This window comes from Papaver somniferum, chromosome 2, assembly GCF_003573695.1.
Source record: "Papaver somniferum cultivar HN1 chromosome 2, ASM357369v1, whole genome shotgun sequence".
NCBI lineage: Eukaryota > Viridiplantae > Streptophyta > Magnoliopsida > Ranunculales > Papaveraceae > Papaver > Papaver somniferum.
This window is the reverse complement of record NC_039359.1, coordinates 200,736,376-200,756,099: the sequence shown is the minus strand read 5'-3', so window position 1 is coordinate 200,756,099 and position 19,724 is coordinate 200,736,376. Positions and strand designations below refer to the sequence as shown.

General features: G+C 33.9%; 2 protein-coding genes across 2 annotated transcripts; both read right to left on the bottom strand.

Moving 5' to 3' along the window:
* Nucleotides 1-6,128: 6,128 nt before the first annotated feature.
* LOC113354381 (monothiol glutaredoxin-S10-like) lies at nt 6,129-6,986 on the bottom strand. Its single transcript, XM_026597728.1, has one exon. It carries the CDS (start codon nt 6,819-6,821, stop codon nt 6,513-6,515), a length of 309 nt encoding a protein of 102 aa, XP_026453513.1. The 5' UTR covers nt 6,822-6,986; the 3' UTR covers nt 6,129-6,512.
* Nucleotides 6,987-17,997: 11,011 nt separating this feature from the next.
* On the bottom strand, nt 17,998-18,964 carry LOC113350217 (monothiol glutaredoxin-S9-like). Its single transcript, XM_026594322.1, has one exon. It carries the CDS (start codon nt 18,496-18,498, stop codon nt 18,193-18,195), a length of 306 nt encoding a protein of 101 aa, XP_026450107.1. The 5' UTR covers nt 18,499-18,964; the 3' UTR covers nt 17,998-18,192.
* Nucleotides 18,965-19,724: the final 760 nt, after the last annotated feature.

Here is a 19,724-nt window from a genome sequence, read left to right as displayed (position 1 = left end):
ACTCATAATTAAATAAATTCTAATTCTAATTGCAATTTACAATTACAACTCCAAATGAAATTACAAAAACAATTCAACAATGAAGCTAAATCATGTTTGAACCAAATATGAGTCAATATCCCAAATTTAAAATAAAAATGTTTATAGTCGTGGATACATACCAATAATTCGAATTTTCCTCCCATTTGCTAAACATTTAATTGTTGGTCCTGTAGGATATTAAAGATATAAAATAATTAATAGGAAATCGTGATGATCAATACATGATATCAAATAAAAAGTTTAGAGTAGAAAAACAAAAGCTTTAGTAGAAAAATGCGATAATAATAATGATTTTAACATTAATTTTATTCATTCCGTAAATACAAACAAAAAAAAATCCATTATGAGATGTAGAATATGCCAAATACTATCTTTTAGACCCAAAAATTGCAACAAGTACACGCAAGTATCCAAAAATAGTGGCTATCCGAAGTATAAAAACTACAAAAAAAGAAATTGCACATAAGTGCGGAAATAATATCTTTTTTTTCTTCCGAATATCCTGATTTTATTACTATACTTTTTAATATTACTTATTCAGAAAAATATTAAATTAAATGCACTAATAAAGATACTTTCAACTACGACTTGCAAAAAAATATACTTCAATAGGTAAATTTGCGGTTTTCTTTGCTTGGGGTTGCCAAAAATATTACAATAGATGGAAATAATCGGGAAAAATGCATATATTGCTTAATATTATGTTCAAAATAAAAAGGAAATTCCAGATAATTTTAGATATTAATTAATATTATATAAAAAATAAAATCATTTTATTTTTGGGTCCGGTGTCTCTATATAAAGCAATAAAACAAACCCAAACTCCATTTTTAGCCAAACCCTTTTGTTTCCACATTGCTTTTTAAAATTTTGTTGTTATTTCTTTTCTTTTTCCTGTGATTTAGGATTTTTAATGACATTTGTCATTTTGTTTTGTAGGTATCCTCGATCATGCACCTGTTGCAGTTGTTACTAAAGAAGCAACATCAAGGTATACCCCTATTAATTCTTGCAAATATTTTTGCGATATCAAACTAAACACCATATGTTTTGGGCGTAAAACGTGTTTTTCTCTTGCCATTGTTTATTTAGGTTGTTACTTCTTTACATGTTGCTAAATCATCAGGAAATTAAGGCTTTTTGATCAATTTTATTATCGATCGTGTATATATGATTGTTGTTTGTTTATTTTCCCTTTTTATGTTATTACAGGTAACTATATAGATCTTGATTCATGTAAGAAAGATAGAAGTAGCAGCGAAGAAGACTCATCTATTATGGTTGCAAAATTTAGTTTGCCCTTTTATAGTTATATATCTAGCATATACATTATCTCCGTGCGATAATGGCTGGTAATATATACATACATGCATATTCTTCTCATCTATTATTTTGTTATGTTTTAATAATTTTGCGATAATAAAATATGAAGTCATCCTTTTTGTTTTTTTTTTCGCAATTCTTGATGATATTTTAGGCGTGTGGAGAACCAAGGGTATAATTTAAGTTGGATTCCATCTGGTGCTAAGTTTTTGTATGTTAACCGGATCATCTACAACTATGGCGGTTAGTCGGGTTGTTTTTCCTTTCCCTGGTATATGCTTAATTAGTTATTTGTTCAATGTTTTGTATCATCTATGTTTGTTGGAAATTTAATTAATTATGACAAAAATGGAACTACAATATTGGTTGAGTTTGTAGAGGGGCATGTATTTGGGTTTGTAGAGTGCCGCATTTGCATACTCGTGATTGACTTTTGGAGGGAGGCAGTGTGCGTGGTGTTTTTGTTATTCTCTTCCACTCATAAGAAAATCCATCATTTTCTTTTGAAAATAAGAATTTGTAGCTGTATTTTTTTTCTTTACATATAATTAGATTGAAAAACAAAAAGACCAGTGCAAGCGGTTGCATCTAAATCCTCCCCACCCCACTCACAAAAAAAAAAAAAGATAGCTAACTTGCAGGACATGGTATCTCAGGAGCAACAAAAACTTGAGACACCACATCCAAATACAAAAACAAAATGCAAGTCCACAAATTAACGCTAGATATGAGAAAAAGAATCACATTAAATTTATACAATGTTAATCGCCTTGTGATTATCTGCAAGATTATTAAAAATATCTTGCCCCTCTTCCTTTGAAGAGGGAACTATTCTCATTGCAGAGAGAGATTCCATCAGGCCTGCAAAATAAACCTTATAAGAATATTTATAGTTTTTAACGTACTAATTTCAATTACACTTTCAGTTGGTATTAAAAGAAAATACAAAATTTATATTGATGACTAATAGAAAATAATTGATTTGTGGATGTCACACATGAGTCAAGAAATATTCTTTCGAGGGTTCTTTTAATCCTATATAGATAAAAATAATACAACATCATTAGGAATAAAAATCACCAGAAAATAAAATTTGCACAGAGGAAAAAAAATACAAAACAGACGGCTAAAGGATTCTCAAACCCACAAATTAGGAAAGCTGTTTCGTCAACTTTATCAGGAAAAATGAAATTTAGGAAATTGCATTTTTTGTCTAAGATGGAATCTGGTAGGTATAGAATTTTTGGACGTCTAGAAGATACTCAAAATTGGAAAATAAATACTCAGACAAGATATAACTATCCAAAAATAATATTTACTTACTTAGTTATGGAAATAAAATATTACATAAATTAGGTAAACTCTGATTTTTATAGTCTGAACTTGCCAAATGTAATCAAAAGTACACAATATGGGAAAAAGATTATCTAGCCAAAAATAAAAAAAAATCTCAAATATATTTAGATATTGATTAGTATTCATTTCAAAACAAAATCCTTTTATTTATGGGAAGTGTCTTTATATAAATTATTAGAGCATAAGCCAAGCAGCATCTTCAATGCTGCTTCTCACTTCCTATGACGACTTCGTTTTTTGTTTTTTTTTTTTTCTTTTCAAATATGTTATTTTGTTGTTTAATCGGCCATCTAGTAATTTGCAGGTATCCTTGAAATCTTGGCGCTGCAAATGTCATTCTAATGGGATTCCTAATATATTTTCGCGCATGGTACTCTTTTTGTTTTGTGCCTGTTTTCGCTTTACTTTTTTTTTTGTATTTTCTTTTAGGGTTTTGTCATCTTATTTTTATTTCTGAAGCAATTTTTTTTTGTCATCTGATGTTTGTTACTATTTTTTTTTAGCAAGTATCATTCAAAAATGTATTCGATTGCTTTTTTTTTTGTCCAGCTAGTGTTGCTTCTTTTTTGCCCGCTGCTGCTATCGGGTATGTAATCTATTAGAAATATCTTGATTTCTGTTGATTTTTAAGATTTTTGGTTTTTCTCATTCCACTGTACGTTTATTTTCTGAAATCTGTTGCAAATCAATTCAAGAATTTGGCACTGTTTTGTAGAATGCAAATAAAAGAAAACTTTGCTTCTTTGGTGGCATGGAAAGAATGATTTACAAGATGGATATACCAAAACTATTGTCCATCAACACATTCGTGAAAATACCGGGTCTATAAACCATATTATTCTCCAAGCAGTGACCTATAGGAATGAGAATCATGAATAAAAGGTTAAAGTGATTTAGGTACTTAATTAAAGATTTTATTTTATTTTTTCTTAGGAATGAGTTTTGCTTTTATTTTTCTTTGGAATAGATTTTTTTAAATGGGATTTTTAGAAATCACAAAGAATTTCAACTTTGTTATGGTTTTCCTTTTTGTAAATGTTATAGTTCTTATAGTTTTGCTCTTATGCTACCATTTTCAGAATAGAGAATAAATTATTTTACTTGAAACGTTATTGTGAAGTAGTTTTTCGTGTAATAGAAGATATTCTCTGTTATTTATGGACTGAATTGCCAAACAATGACGCTTCTCAGAAGTCCTCCCAACGCATTGACCCTTAATTTATTAGTTTTCTCCAGAATATTTACAAACTGATCGTAGGGTAATCAATTTTCCCATCATCCTTTACATGGTGTGGGATAATTATCACATGAGTTTAGATCTTTACTGCCATAAATTTTAAATAGTAAATCAAGTAGTAAATTAATTTCAACAGCTACATTCTAGATTAGGATAAAATAAACCACGTGTAAAACGATATCTTTCTTACCCTAAATAAACCATGTCTATTTAGAAACCCTAAATAAACACGAAAGATATCTTTAGAATTTAACCAAAAATTAAATAAAATATGGAAACAAAATATGGAGAGAAAAAAAACATTAGAACCGAATTATCTTCTGTATATAAAAACCAAGTGTAAGCTATCTTTAGCCAAAAAAAAAATGATAAAGCTAGAAGAGCTTCGTAATATATAAGTACGAGTATCACTACGTACACACGGTAATAAAAAAGAACAACAAAAATGGCAGAAAACAACAAATTCACAAAAAGAAGAACAGAGAAGACTAGCGGAACAATATGAAAAGGCAAAGTAAACTTATCTCTACCTTGAAGAACTTCACATAGACAAAGAAAAGAAAAGAAGAGACATACAAAGACAACAAAGAAACCATAGGCAAAAGAAGTGTGAATTTTCGGTTTGATACGAATGGTATGGTTTTATTCAATCAACCAAAAGAAGTTTAATCCCGACCAAACAGTTTAAATTTACCTTGCTTGCTATTTTCAATCAATTCTTTGTTATTTGCAGAACTAAAAAAATAATAATTTTTTATTACTATCAAGAATTTTGAATTGTGCTTTAAATTTTGTTTTTGTTTAACAATAGCTTATAATAAAGATAACTCTGATCAGAACTTATGAAATTTTGTTTATTTTATTTTCTTGCACAATTTGATTTTGTAATATATTTCCTATTTAAAAAAAATATTAAATATTCCATAAACAATAAACAGATCCGTGCATCGTACGGATGAGAAACTAGTCTTCTTAGAAAGGTAGTTTTAGTGGTGGCCAAAGTTACAACAGTTCTTCGTCAAACATTTTAAGGTTTGGGTGGGTAGATTTTACTAGACTTGGTTCACATAAAGCAATTATTTTTAAATTAATACAAGCTGAAATGGGTCTTGGGCTTGTTAGTGAGTGGGCTTCATGGGTCGTTTTTCACGAAAGACCCTTTGGGTTGTATTTGGAAACATAATATGCTATGTGGTGTGGGGTGGTGGTTTTGAGTTTTGACTGTTGAGCTGGTTGGACTTGTTCTTCCTTTGTCGTTTTGGGATTGTACTTTGCTTAATTCTATTCCGTGACCATGACTTCTGTGACCTAGGGGTGAGCATTCCGTCGGAAATACGCGGATTTATCCGGGACTATCCGTATTTTTATGGGTGGGCATCCGAACCGTTTCGTTAATGGGTTGGATGCGGATAGAATATCTGAAATCCAACGTAATTATGAATTGGGCCCAGATACAACCTTGAAAATCCATTGGACATCCATACCCGTTCATTTTCTATCAAACTTCTTCGATACAAATACGAAGTTAGTATATTCATATTTTGATGAGCTTGCAAGATACAAAACACATATATGTATACGTGGACATACTACACCAAATACATCTTATGTTAAAGGGGTCAGGTTGTTCTTCCTCTTCAAATTTTGAGTAAATTCATAGCATTATACTCGATCCAATATTAAGCCCTCAAGTGATGTAGTCTTATTTCTAAAACTATTCATAAATTTGTTAACTTTATTTATCTATCATAAATTTTAATTATAAAACAAATCAGTTGGATTATCCGCATCTACTTCGTCCATCCATAAATCCATTGGATGTTGGATTGAATGCGGATGTCAAATTTGAAATCCGTAGTGAATTGGATTGGATGCGGATGAGATGAAAATCGGTCGATACCGGCCCATGCCGACCCCTACTTGTCTAGTTGTCTTCATGTAAGCGTTTTCAATGAATATGGCCATGGCCCATGAATATTATTACATTTGCAGTCCTCCTGGTCCATATTCACTTCATTATAGTTCTAATATATCAGACTCCGTCTTGCATGATTATCTTGGTTAAATTTCCGCATATGGAATATGTATTTTACTGGTTTAAAGCAAATATGCAAATACGGTCTTGTTGCGAAGTATCTTGCAAGTTGCTGAAATGAATTTTCTCGAAAAAGATCAACAAACTCAAATCGATAAATTCCTTAACATGCTTATGATCCAGGAAGTCGGAATAGTACTTCCAAAAACTACTTTAACAAGTAGCGTCATCCTTAACATTAGTTACTTAAAAACCAAATACATTGTTCCATTGAAGACACACAATACATATACTCGTCGTAGGTATACGAGCAAAGCATAACCAAAATTCGTACTGATAGTTACTATTAGTTAAGCTCTATAGACTTTGTTCATATAACTCTTTTCCCGCACTTGCTAGCTACTCGATTAATTAGATCAAAACAGACTGATTAAAAAGCCCATGGCACATGACGTTTGAAGTTATCAATCTTCCCCGTCAACTTGGTATAAGAGCAGGAAAATTTGCTTTGATAATCAGTCAGAGCCAAATGGCTCCGGCTTCTTTGAGCATAGGGATTAAAGCGCCACTGAGATGCAGGGACATGATAGTGTTGGTTGAGCTCACTAGTTTCCCTCCAATAAACACAGCTGGTACAGTAGGGTTACATCCAAGTCTTTGGAGTGCTTTCTCCATTTCTCTCCCTCTTGATTCTTCATCTAATTCATAAATGGCTGGACTCACACCAAGATCATAGAAAAGACTCTTGATAGCATGAGACATGCAACATGTACTCTTACTAAATATAACCACTGCCTTTTGTGACGCCAATTTCATTACCTTGTCCATTGCAATTCGAAATGTACCTAGTTACTGATCTGATATGGACGTGATGATCGAAAAGCTTGAGGATATTGAGATATAACTTGAAAGAGAGAAATGTGATGGAAATAGGAGATGATGAAGTTGTTAGGGTACTTGTGATTGTGAGCTGTGTGTTTGATGACTCAAGTGTTCCCCCATAGCCACTTATTTATAGTGAATGGGTGAAGGTGGTGGGATTACATTTATCTAAATCACAATAATGTTTCGAAAAAGGATAATGTTCCGATTGGATAAATTTCGGTGGATACCAGAAATGCCCTTAAAGTGACCCCTGGCCTTGTTTTTTTTAAGATTAAACAAGTTGTAGAATATGGGTATCAATCAACTTTTCCTTTTGGTTACGCGGAAATCTGTTGATTTCGAAAGACATTGATAAAATGGCCCCTTGTATTGCAAATATCATATTGTCTTTTTGCTTTTTAGCCGATGAATGATTTCCTTTTATGGGTTTTGTACCTGTTACATATGTGACGTACATTCTTCATTCTATATTGTGTCTTTGTGTTTAAGAACATGTGCATTTCGATATGAAAACAATGGTAAAATATCACACTACTGAATCATTTTACTAGCTTAGTAACTCTGCCATTAACGAATCTAAATCTAAATCTGGATCTATATCTGTTTTATTTCTAATTGATAGTTTTTACTTTTGGGACACTTACTCGTACTCGTAGGTTTATGCAACACTAAGTAAGGAGTAGTAAGAATTGCTTTTACCTCTCTCGTTTGTAGCCATGTTGTTGTCCTGAAAGCCCATTAGAGCCATGAACGTTACCCATCATTTCCTCTATCCTTCTTGACTTTTGTTCTTTTTTCTTGGGAAAAAAATGTTACTTCAGAAGAAACATATTTACAAGCGACCATCCACATGATCGAAAAGAACCTAAAAACACAATTTAGAAACATCTTCCCAGTTTACAATTTGCAAAATAGAATACCCACCAAACAAATTGTCACTCGAAACCCCAAAGGATTAACAAGTTCTTGATCTTCCTGATGATCTCTTGGACGCTTTTGTACCTCCCTGCAGCATTCTTTCCGCAACTTCTACATGATGGCATAAGTTTAAAGAGTAATACTCCCTCCATCCCACTATTAGATGACCTAGTTGTTTTTTAATTTTGTCCAATTAATAGTTGATTTTATATAATTTGGTACTCATGTTTATATTCGTTATGTAGGTGTTATAACATGCTTTTCAATGGTATAAAATTTACGAATATCCGTGGTATAGTTTGAGAGATAAATCATTTCTAAATTGTGCTATTAGGTCAACTAACAGTGGGACGGAGGTAGTATTTAACTGGGGGCCCCAAAAAACAATTAGGGGCCTCACATTATAAGACAAAAAGGGTCATGAAATAGCAATTGGTGGTTATCCTTTATCCCAATTTTTTAAATGCCTAAACTACCTCTTAATCATTAGTGTTAATTAAGTTAATTAAATTGTTAATTAGTTTAGTTAGATTAAAATCATATTTAGGGATAAATTTTTCGATAAAAGTAAAATTGTGTTTTTGTGTTGTTGAGAAGGAAGAGTTGAGTTTTTGGGGGAAAATTTAGGGTTATCTGAAATGAGTGATTCTAGTGGAGGAAATAATGTTTGGTGAAGCTTCAAATAAGAAACATGCATTGTGTTGATGGTGAGATTATCTTGAATTGGGAGGGGAAGGGAGGAGTTTTCTGATTTTGGTTTTTGAAAATGAATTGAGGGCCTTATGTTTAGGGTTATTAGGCTTTTAAGTACAAAGGGTAAAATGGTATTTTCACCATTTTTTGGACCCCTTAATATTTGGAGTGGGTATAAAATTGGTGAGGCTCCTAATTGTTTTTTGGGGCCCCCAATTAAACGAGTTTAAAGAGCTTCTTGCGCCTATCATTTCCACCATCTAACTAATAGCTTCTTAACTCCATTTACAACCACTATTATGGTTTTTAAAAGCGTATGCTTCACGCTTCGGAGCGTACGCTTCGCTTCAAATTTCAGTATTTCGCTCCAAAGCGGTCATGTGAAGCGTATCTTTCATGAAGCGTACGCTTCGCTTCCAATTTCAGCATTTCGTTCCGAAACGGTCATGTGAAGGACATCTTTCATAGGGCTGTTCATGGTCGGTTTTGGTTCGGTTTCTAGCCAAACCAAAACCGAAACCAATACTATTGGTTTCTAAAATACTAAACCAAACCAATCCATTAACCATTGGTTTGGTTTCCAAATGGTTCCAGTTGGTTTCGGTTTGTCCCAGTGGTTTTTGGTTAACCAATAATTATGTCAAACCAAAAAAAAAAAAAAAATTACAGATAAAAAAATCGTAGTTGCCGATACTATTGGTTTACACAAATTTACAGACAAAAAAAATACAAAAAATATCAAGAATAGTTAAAGCTTGCTCTAATTCTAGAGAACAAAAGAAGATATATAATATATCTTAATTTAGTTATTGACAAATAAAAAAGAAGGAAGACGGGAAGAAAAAAGTCGAGTAGCAGCGGCTGTAGTTGGGGGTGGAAAAGGGAGGCGACTGAGATAAGGAGAAAGAGAAAGAGGGTTTCTATTTATCCTCTAAATCAATGGGTAGAATCTACTACTTGTAAATTAACGGTAGAAACTAAGTTTAAAAATTAATCGGTTTTCTAATGGTTTTTGGTTCGGTTTTAGAGGTCAAACCAAACCAAAACCAACACTATCGGTTTTCCACTTTCTACACCGTAACCAATCCATTAGTAAATGGTTCGGTTTGGTTTCTTCCTAATTGGTCTGGTTTGGTCCGGTTCCAACAAAAAACCGAAACCATGTTCAGCCCTAATTTTTCGTGAAGCTTTAAAATTTTTGCCTAATTTTTAAAGCTTTTAAAAGGAAAATCTGGATTAGATTGAACTGGTGTACACACGCTTTGTTTTTGAAAAAAATTAGACTTATATAAAATTTAGATAGATATTATCTTCCTAATAAATTTATAATTACTAGTTACGACTAATTTATTTATAAGAAAATATCCGCTTCAAACATCAACCATGAAACGACGCTTCACGCTTCGACAAACGCATCGCTTCCTAAAAACGAAAAACGCTTCACGCTTAGCTTCACACTTTCAATACCTTGACCACCATATTCAATCCAATTTCTCTACCGCAATAGCTCCAAACTGCCCAGGATAATTTGCAGCAAATAATAAAATGACCAATGTCTTCGTCTTCACCCTTTCAAAGTAAGCACCCTGTAGAAGTCACCTGAATCCCTAGCTACTGCAGCATTACTTTTTTTTTTCTTTTTTTTTTTCAGGCCATAAATACCTCGAAATGATTCAGTCGAATTTCAGTACATATTAACCATGACTCAGCTAATAAATTAATTGGGTTCATGAGTTACACAAAATTAAATCAGTTGGCTAGAGTCGCATTAAAATCCTTATCAATTGGCTCTTGCAAATATCAGTAGCCATGTTTTGATCATACATAACTAGAATGATATGTATAAGGAGGATATGGGCTATCAGATTTTGTAGATATAAAGTGTGTAAACGATCATGGAATATTTACAAAAAAACAAAAGAAAAAAATGGAATTCTGCATAAAGCTTTTGACCTGTTTTACACACACAACAGGACACAACAAGGTACGTGCACATCATCTTTCCAAAATGAAATCTATCAAGTACTTATCGACAATCGAACAGCAAGAGAAATAAAAAGATAAGCCAGTTACTAGGCATATCATATTCGTGTTTATCGGATCAATATGATACCTACAGATATCGGTTAGGAAGTACGTACACGTTCAAAAGTTAACTGGTTAATATTCATGTTCCAAAACCATCTATATACACGTTGCAAGACATATAACCGTTGATTCGTTCTTCCAAAACCATCTATATATATATAGGTTGCAAGACATATACCCGTTGATTCGTTCTTCCATATGCACGTATGGATACTGATACATGTATGATTTTTATGAGCTAGCTTACGGAATCTTAAGCTTTCATTGTCACAGAGATGAAAGTATGGAATCTTAAGCTTTTATTATCGCAATGAGTTTCACAAATCTACCGAAAAAGCTAAAGATTCTAATCTTTTCTTTTTATATTCCCCACTTTTACAGTGCCAAGTGAAAGTTGCAATTATATTCCCACTGTTTCTCTTTAGTTTGATTTTTTTGGAAGAACTAATGGTTGATAAATCTTATTATTACACTAGAAGTTTTGTGTTAATACAAAAGTAGTTATAATGGATCGTTGTATATCTCTCTAGTTGAGTTTTAGAATAGGTTAGGGTTAGAATACAGAAGAGAAGAGACAAGAATATGTTTTGATTAAATATTTGATTCCTTGAATGATATTATAGAGTGTACACGAGAGCTATATATATCTTTTACATTCTCTTACATGCAACATAAGTATTACCTATTTTACAAAGTTTCCTAAGATGCAATAATTCCTATGTATAGCAGAGCTCTACAACTTGTAAGGAATAGTTCTAGAACAATTTACTTGAGCATTAAGTTGTCCTAATACCCTCCCGCAAGCGTAACGGATCATATTGAACCGCTTCGTTCTTAGTGAAGCAAAACGATCTTTTGGAAGTGGTTTGATAGATATATATGCTATCTGATCTTTAGAAGATATGAACCGAACATCAAGTATTTTAGAAGCAACTGATCACGAACAAAGTGATAATAAATTTCTATATGCTTCGTGCGTACATGAAAAACTGGATTGACAATAAGATATGTTGCACCAAGATTGTCACACCATAGAACATGAAAAGACTTAGTAGAAACTTGTAGTTCCTTAAGAAGAGACTGAATCCACATAATTTCAGCAGTAGCAATTGCAAGACCTCGATACTCAGCTTCAGTGCTAGAACGAGATACCGTCTTCTGTTTGCGAGCACTCCAAAAAACAATGATACCACCTAGATAGATACAATATCTACTGGTTGAACAACGATCATCCAAAGAACCTGCCCAATCTGAGTCAGTGTAGGAAGTGAATGATAATTGTAGATTATCTGCTGGCTTAAGAAGAATTCAATAAGTAGATGTGTGTTTAAGATATCGCAATATGCGTTTAACCAATGCCCAATGAAATTCAGTTGGTGCATTCATAAATTGGCAAGCTTTATTCACAACATAAGCCAAGTCATGACGAGTGAATGTCAAGTATTGTAACGTCCCTACAGTACTTCTATATCTTGTAGCATCTTGTAGCAATGTAATACGATCAGATGACATGTCTCCAGTAATACTAATTGGAGTTTGGATTGGTTTAACACCATCCATTTTTGCTCGAATGAGAAGATCATGAGTATACCTTTTATGTGTAAAAAACAGACCAGAAGAATTGCGAGTTGCCTCAATTCCAAGGAAGTAAGATAAATATCCAAGATCTTTAATTGCAAATTCCTTGTGTAAAGATGTACGAATAGTATCCAAGCTTGTAGTATTTGAGCCAGTGAGTATGATATCGTCAACGTAAACAAGAAAACAATTCCAGTATCATCACGTCGAATAAATAAAGAAGAATCACACTTAGAAGTAGTGAACCCAAGTTGAAGTAAAAAGGCACTAAGTCTATGATACCAGGTACGTGGTACCTGTTTGAGTCCTAAAGAGATTTTTGAAGTTTTCAGACGTATGTTGGAAAATTAGAATCAGTGTATCCTGGTGGTTGTTTCATATGAACTTCGTTCTCAAGTTTTTCATGTAAAAATGCATTCTGAACATCTAGTTGATGAATATGCCAGTTATGTGATAATGCTAAAGTAAGAATGATACGAATAGTGTATGGTTTCACGACTGGACTATAATTTTCACTGTAATCAACTCCTTCTTGTTGATTATACACCTTATCCACAAGACGAGATTTAAACTGTTCAATTGTGCCATCAGCCTTGCGTTTAATTCGATATAACCATTTACAACCAACAAGATTCATGAAAGGATGATAAGGTACTAATATCCACGTACCATTTTTAAGTAAAGCATTGTACTCATCATCAGATGCTTTACGCCAGTTAGGATAATCTTGAGCTTGAGAATAACATGTTGGTTCAAGAAGAGAATCACTTATAAGAGCATACTTGGAAGTATTTGGCTTAAAAATTCCATCTTTTGGCTCGAGTAACCATATGGTGAAATGCAATTACTTGAGCATTAGTAGGTTGTGAATTATAATTGGTAGGCAATATAGAATCTCCCTGGGTCTGAGTAGTTCCCTGAACACAAGTTGATGAAGATACTGCTCCAGAAGTAGGTTGAGAAGTATTATCTTCATATAGTTTCTCTTGTTGCAGATGAGAGCTTACATCATTTAATTCCATGTCTAAAGTATTGGTTGATAAAGGTTGGTCCTGTATAGGTACATGAGTAGGACTAATATACACCAGAATAGAAGGAATGATGTGCAAAGGAGATATTACCTGATCAGGAAAAGTGGATGCCGGAGATGGTGCTGCCGACGCTGCAAAGGGAAAAATGGTCTCATCAAATACAACATGCCTGCTTATATATATACGACCAATTGGGATATGAAGACATTTATATCCTTTGTGTTGGGGACTATACCCAATGAACACACAAGGATAGGATGATGGATCCATTCTGTGAGACCTATAAGGACGAAAATGAGGAAAACAAAGACATCCAAAATCACGAAGAGAGGTGTAATCAGGTGAAGACCCAAATAAAACTTCATACGGAGATGTTTTGTCTAGAGAATATGAAGGAACTTTATTCATTAGATAACAAGCAGTAAAAATATGCATCATACCAGTAAGAAGATGGTATAAAGACCATAAATAATAATGTTTGACCTGTTTCACGAATGTGACGATGCTTACTGATTAAAGATTTTTCGTGGGGTTGTAGTAAATAGGATTCGTTTCAGACTTGTGAAGGAAATGAAATTTTTAGATTTAATAAAAATATATACAAAAATATTGACAAATTGGTAGAGAGGTACTGGGACTAGGATTCCGCCAAATTCATTTCTTAAGGTTCAAATAATAATTCTTTTATCAATAATAGCTTGAAAAATATATTAAATATATCGACTCTAATTTATTGCCAAGATAGATTCTCAAAATATTAGGTGTAAATGTTAAGCATGGGACATCAAATCATCTAAGCTAAGCATGACCCATCAAATCAAATCACAACTAATTAATTTAAATCATAATTTCAATTAAAATTAATGCAAAAGTCATGAAAAGAATTAATAAAATTACCCATGTATGAAGCACGGCCTCCTCCGTCGTCCCAGTGTTGGGGTTTAACTCATCATAGTAAAAATGCTCTCAAAATAATTTATTATGGCTCAAAATGGTTTACAAATGATGAGAATATGAGAAATACAATAAAACCAGAGAACTACGACCCACGGTGACAAAATAAGACTGCTGCCGCTGTGTCACAAACTATGTGGAAAATAAGACTGCCTGATGTACGACCCACAGGTGTGAGTCGTTATTACTGTAGAAAAACGAATGTCCTCGCGAGCCCGTTCTTCGTGTTCTTGGAGTTATTCATCAGCAGCAGCAGCAGCAACAGAGTTTCATCAACTCTTGATTTCTGCTTCTCTGGACCTCCTCTCTACCCCAAACTCTCGACAACCTTTCTCTGACCTCCAAGGACTCTATTTAAACCCGAAGCATGCATCGAATCTCCTCCATAACTCCACAAATCCTCGGCAGTGAAAGAAAATATTTTCGGATATTTTCTTTCCTGTTTTAGCTTTTCACGCGTTTTCTCTGGTCCAGCACGCTCCAATTCGACTTATTCACGCCTCAATACTCTTCCAACGCCATCGGAACTCCCCCATGCACACAAGAACTTCAATTTTGCTCGTGTTACAGTCCACGTGCTCTGTTTTGGGTGTGTGAATCATACCGAAAATTCCAGCCAAATTTGATCGATCATGTTACCCATACTATGTTCCTTAACCTATATCACATCTCTATACCAAATTTCAGCCATTGAATCGACCCATAACCCCTTCATTTTGACGATCGAAATTCTTCCAGAACTGTTTAGAAATTTCCCGCCAAAATCGTTTCAAATGGGGAAGAAACTAGTATCCCCCTATCCAGAGTAGGGGTGCGAATAGCAGCTTCCTTGGGGGTGACCTGGGGGTGCCCCTTAGTAATTAGGTTACCCCTTATCCAAAAGCGAGAGTCCGAATAACACTTGTCCTCCGGGTGCCAAAATCAACTTTTCGAGCCGAATTTTCCAAAAATGTTTATTTCCTAAAAATACATAAAAACACAATATTAGTACAAAAATAGAGTTCCAACAATACGGACATTGAGGACAAATTAGACACAAAAATATGTCTATTACTTACGTTCAACCAGTCCATTATGTTGAGATGTGTGAGGACAAGAGAATCGATGAAAAATCCCATTTTTTTGAAGGTACGGTGTAAGTTTATGGTATTCAAGAGCATTATCAGATTGGAATTTTTTGATTATTCGACTAAATAGATTTTTAACATATTTTTGAAAAACAAGAAAGATATTGTAGACATCTGATTTATGATTCAGAGGAAACATCCATGTAAAACGAGAATATGCATCAATAATGATAATGTAATACCAATAACCTTCATTAGAGACAATGTGAGAAGGACCCCAAACATCTGAGACAACTAAATCAAGTGGATTCAAATAAATAGTATTACTAGAAGAGAAAAGTAACTGATGACTTCGATGTTCATGACAAGAAGAACATAAACTAATTTTTCTACTAGAAATAGGAACAAAAAACTTAGATACGACATGACGCACAGTTCGCATCATGAGATGGCCTAATCTAGAGTGCCAATTTTTTAAGCTAGTACGTTCACCAACAAGACTTGTAGAAGAAGTTTTTAAATCATCAAGAACATAGAGACCACCAACCCTAGTGCCGCGTAGAAGTACCTTCCCCGTACATCGATCCTTCACAAGACAAAAATCAGGATAAAACTCAAACAATACATTATTATCAGTGGCAAGGCATGAAACTGATAATAAATTATGAGAAATTTGAGGAGAAAACAAAGTGTTGTTGAGATGTAACTTACGATCAGGAGTTCCCAAAATAGAGGAACCAACATGAGAAATTAGAATAAAAGAACCATTACCCATTTTCACTTGATCAGGTCTTGTGTATTCTGAATAAGGATGCAATTCGGCAAGATCATTCGTGATGTGATCAGTAGCCCCACTGTCAGGTATCCATGGAGAAAAATAGGAAGACCTTTGTGCTTCAGCAGCATAAGCACGAGGAGCAGATTATTGTTGTGGTTGAGAACGAAGTGGAGATTGTGGACGAAAGTTGCGATCAAAACGTTTCCAACATAGATGAGATAGCTTCCCAGCTTTGTCACACAATTGACAGATTGTGCTTTGTCTATTTCCACCAGCAGAAAACTGTGAATTACCAGTATTAGGTCTTGGTAAAAGACCATTATTTGAAGCAGAAGAACGAGATGAAGCAGCAACAACATGTTGAGAAGTTAAAGACTTGGTCTGTTGTTCCAAATGTAACTGAAAAGTGAGAAGGTATGTGATAAAAGTCTTCAAGTTTCATGGTACCCATGGAGGTAGTGAGAGAAGTAACTATAACATCATAAGAAGAATCCAAACCAGCAAGAATATAGTGACGCAATTCTGTGTTGGTCACAGTTGTATCAGCAGCAGCAAGATTGTCAAAAATATCACGAGCACGATCAATATAAGCTCTCCTAGATAGAGAACCCTTTTTCAAAGCACGCATTTCACACTGGAGATGGTGAATATGAGCATCCGACTTGAAGCAAAAAAGTGACTCAAGAGAAGACCAGACTTCTTCTGAAGTTTTGAGACGATGAACATGACGAAGAACAACAGGGGTAAGATAAGAAAGAAACCAAGCAAGCAGAATTTTATCTTGTTTCATCCAAGCAGTATATTCAGGATTAGGGTTTTGATAATTTCAAGAGTTGCAGGAGGACAGGGTTTTCACCATTAAAAAAACCATCAAGACCACAGGGTTAGAATTGAGCACGCCAAAGAGAGTAATTTGTTTCATCAAGCTTGAATGTTATGATGTAATGAGGTTGAGAGAAAACAGATGAAGCCATCATGGATTGAGAAGAACTAATGATGGTTGAAACAGTAGAAATAAAGGAGGCTGCGGAAGACATGGAGAATCAAACCTGGATGATACCAAGTTGAGTTTTAAAATAAGTTAGGGTTAGAATACTGTATAGAAGAGACGAGAATACATTTTGAATAAATAATTGATTCCTTGAATGATATTACAGAGTGTACACGAGAGCTATATATATATCTTTTACATTCTCTTAGAATTCTAAACTACTTACAACATAAGTATTACCTATTTTACAAAGTTTCCTAAGATGCAATAATTCCTATGTATAGCAGAGTTCTAGAACTTGTATGGAACAATTCTAGAACAATCTATTTGAGCATTACGTTGTCCCAATATCTCTTATATCCATCACAGTAATGTGATCTTGTACAGCGAATACAATTTGTGCTATTTATCAGTTTCCCTTATCGGCTAGTACTTGAATCATTTGAAGTTTCGAGAGTAGAATTGATAGGGTATTATAATCATAATGCTCATAATCGATGTATATCCTTGTCATATTTTTGGATGTTCTTCATTTTTTAGTATAAACAGATCAAAGCTTTGAAAGATATTTTCTTCAGCTACCTATAAGCCCAATTAGCTAGGTAAAAAGACAAAAAATTTCTCCCACGGATATTATCATCACCCAGCGATTTTACCATTGAGCGAAATGCTACATTACTATCTATAAAAGCTTTGAAAGATGAATCACATGCAGCTTTGTGAAATGCAATTTTCAAAAGAAAAAAAAGAAGAAGAAAGATTTGTGAAATACGAGAAGTGTGCAACCAGTGTTACTGCAACGATAGCTTTATTTATGTCGAGATTTAGAAGTCGATAAATGTTAGGTATCACGTTGAATCCAGTTTGGCTGTCACCGTTATATGTCTGTTTGAACTGCTACTTAAGTTCAAAGACAGTATTGAAACTTAGTACTGTTGTTCTTGGTAAGACTTATTTATTTCACTGTTGGAAATGTGAAGTTCGAGTTAGTTTAAAACTAATCTTGAAAGCTGGACAGTTGGAAACAGAAGTGATAGGTAAACTACCAATGCAACTTCATTAGGAAATAGGAGATAATACACGCATAAAATACTCGAAAGCAAACATACGAGTTAAATTACTATTACATAGATATCGAAAGAAGGACTAATATGGGTTTGTAGTGTTAAACCAAGCTTATTCTTCAAACATGGTGATCGGAGTGCTGGTATACTGATCAAGGTAAAGCTTGATATGGTCTAAGCAACGGAAGCAATGAACCTCCGAGGTGAAGAGACATAACTTCATTGGTGGATCCTACAAATTCACCATTAATGAAAACGGATGGTACTGGTGTATTACATCCCATCCTCATAAGTGCTTTCTCCATTTCTCTTCCTTCGGGGTCTTGATCAAGTTCATGGATCAGCGGGTTCACGCCGAGCTCGTGAAATAGAATCTTGACAGCATAACACATACAACACGAACTCTTACTAAAGATTACAACTCCTTTCTTTGATGCCACCCTCATTATAGCTTCCATTTTTCTGAATTTCAAACTGCTAATATGACCAAAGAAAAGCTGATAGAGTATTATATGTTTCTGAAATCCGACAAAAGAGAGAAACCCAATTAACACAATCAATAACAATAACAAAAGCAGAAACAGAAACAGAACTAATTAATCATCTTTTACGTAAAATCTCGAAACCAATCGGACCGAATTCTAAGTCGAATTCCGATCCGATGGTAGAGAAGTTTTTGAACTTAAATGAAAATACAAGTAAAGAACAACGGGAAACAGAAAGAAACTGAGCTATTCTGATGTGAGGAATTTGAGTTCTGTTGGACAACTTATTTATAGAGACACTGTATTAATGGCAGAAAAACTAAACATGCTTAAACAATAATACAAGAAGGGTTGGAAAAGAGAATGTGCTTCAAACTGATCCCCCATAAAGACCCATTGATTCTTCTTTATGATGGAGACTCTTGTGTTTCACAATTTACAGACCAACAAGTTGAGAAGGTCTATCCATGTGACCATGTTGTGATTCACTTTAAGCAGAATCTTTATGCTGAACTTATTGGTTTAAAACGACTTAATGATCTTAACTCTTTAAATAAACCCGCTCAACTCTTGTTTTTAAGTGATTAAAACGCGTGGTAGTGGTAGAACAGAATCGAAGCTTATTTCTCTAGACGTGTTTAGGTTGGAAGCCATATATATATTTGACTTTACTTCTTTTGTGGATACTCTGCTTAAGAATATAGCGAATGCACAAAACTCACAAGGAATATCTATCTTCTCCCAATGTAATCGTTAAGATATATGCATAACCTTCTGTAATGGAACGAGCTTTCGGTTGTGCATTATTCTCTGTGGTACCACACCTTATTTATCTCTGCGTTTCTTTTTCATTTACCAATCAAATACTAACGTGTTTACGATTACTCACAATCCGTGTAAGAATTCTTTTGTCTGAGAAAAAGTGGAAATCTTCGATTAGTTTGAATCTTTTTCTGGTTTATGATCCGCCAAGATAGAACTAAGGGCATGCACAAGTGACAAGCCTCCATTGTTCACAATTTCATGTTAGGAAGATGCCATCTAGCTTCTCATTTACTAATTATATTAATCAGATAATTATTTAACCGAGATCGAATTCTAGCTCTTTCATTCTTATATTTCTTTAAGAAATTGAGAAATATAGGCCTATTTGAAACTAAGTTTATAAATGTAGACCCGTTTTATTCAACTTTTCAAAT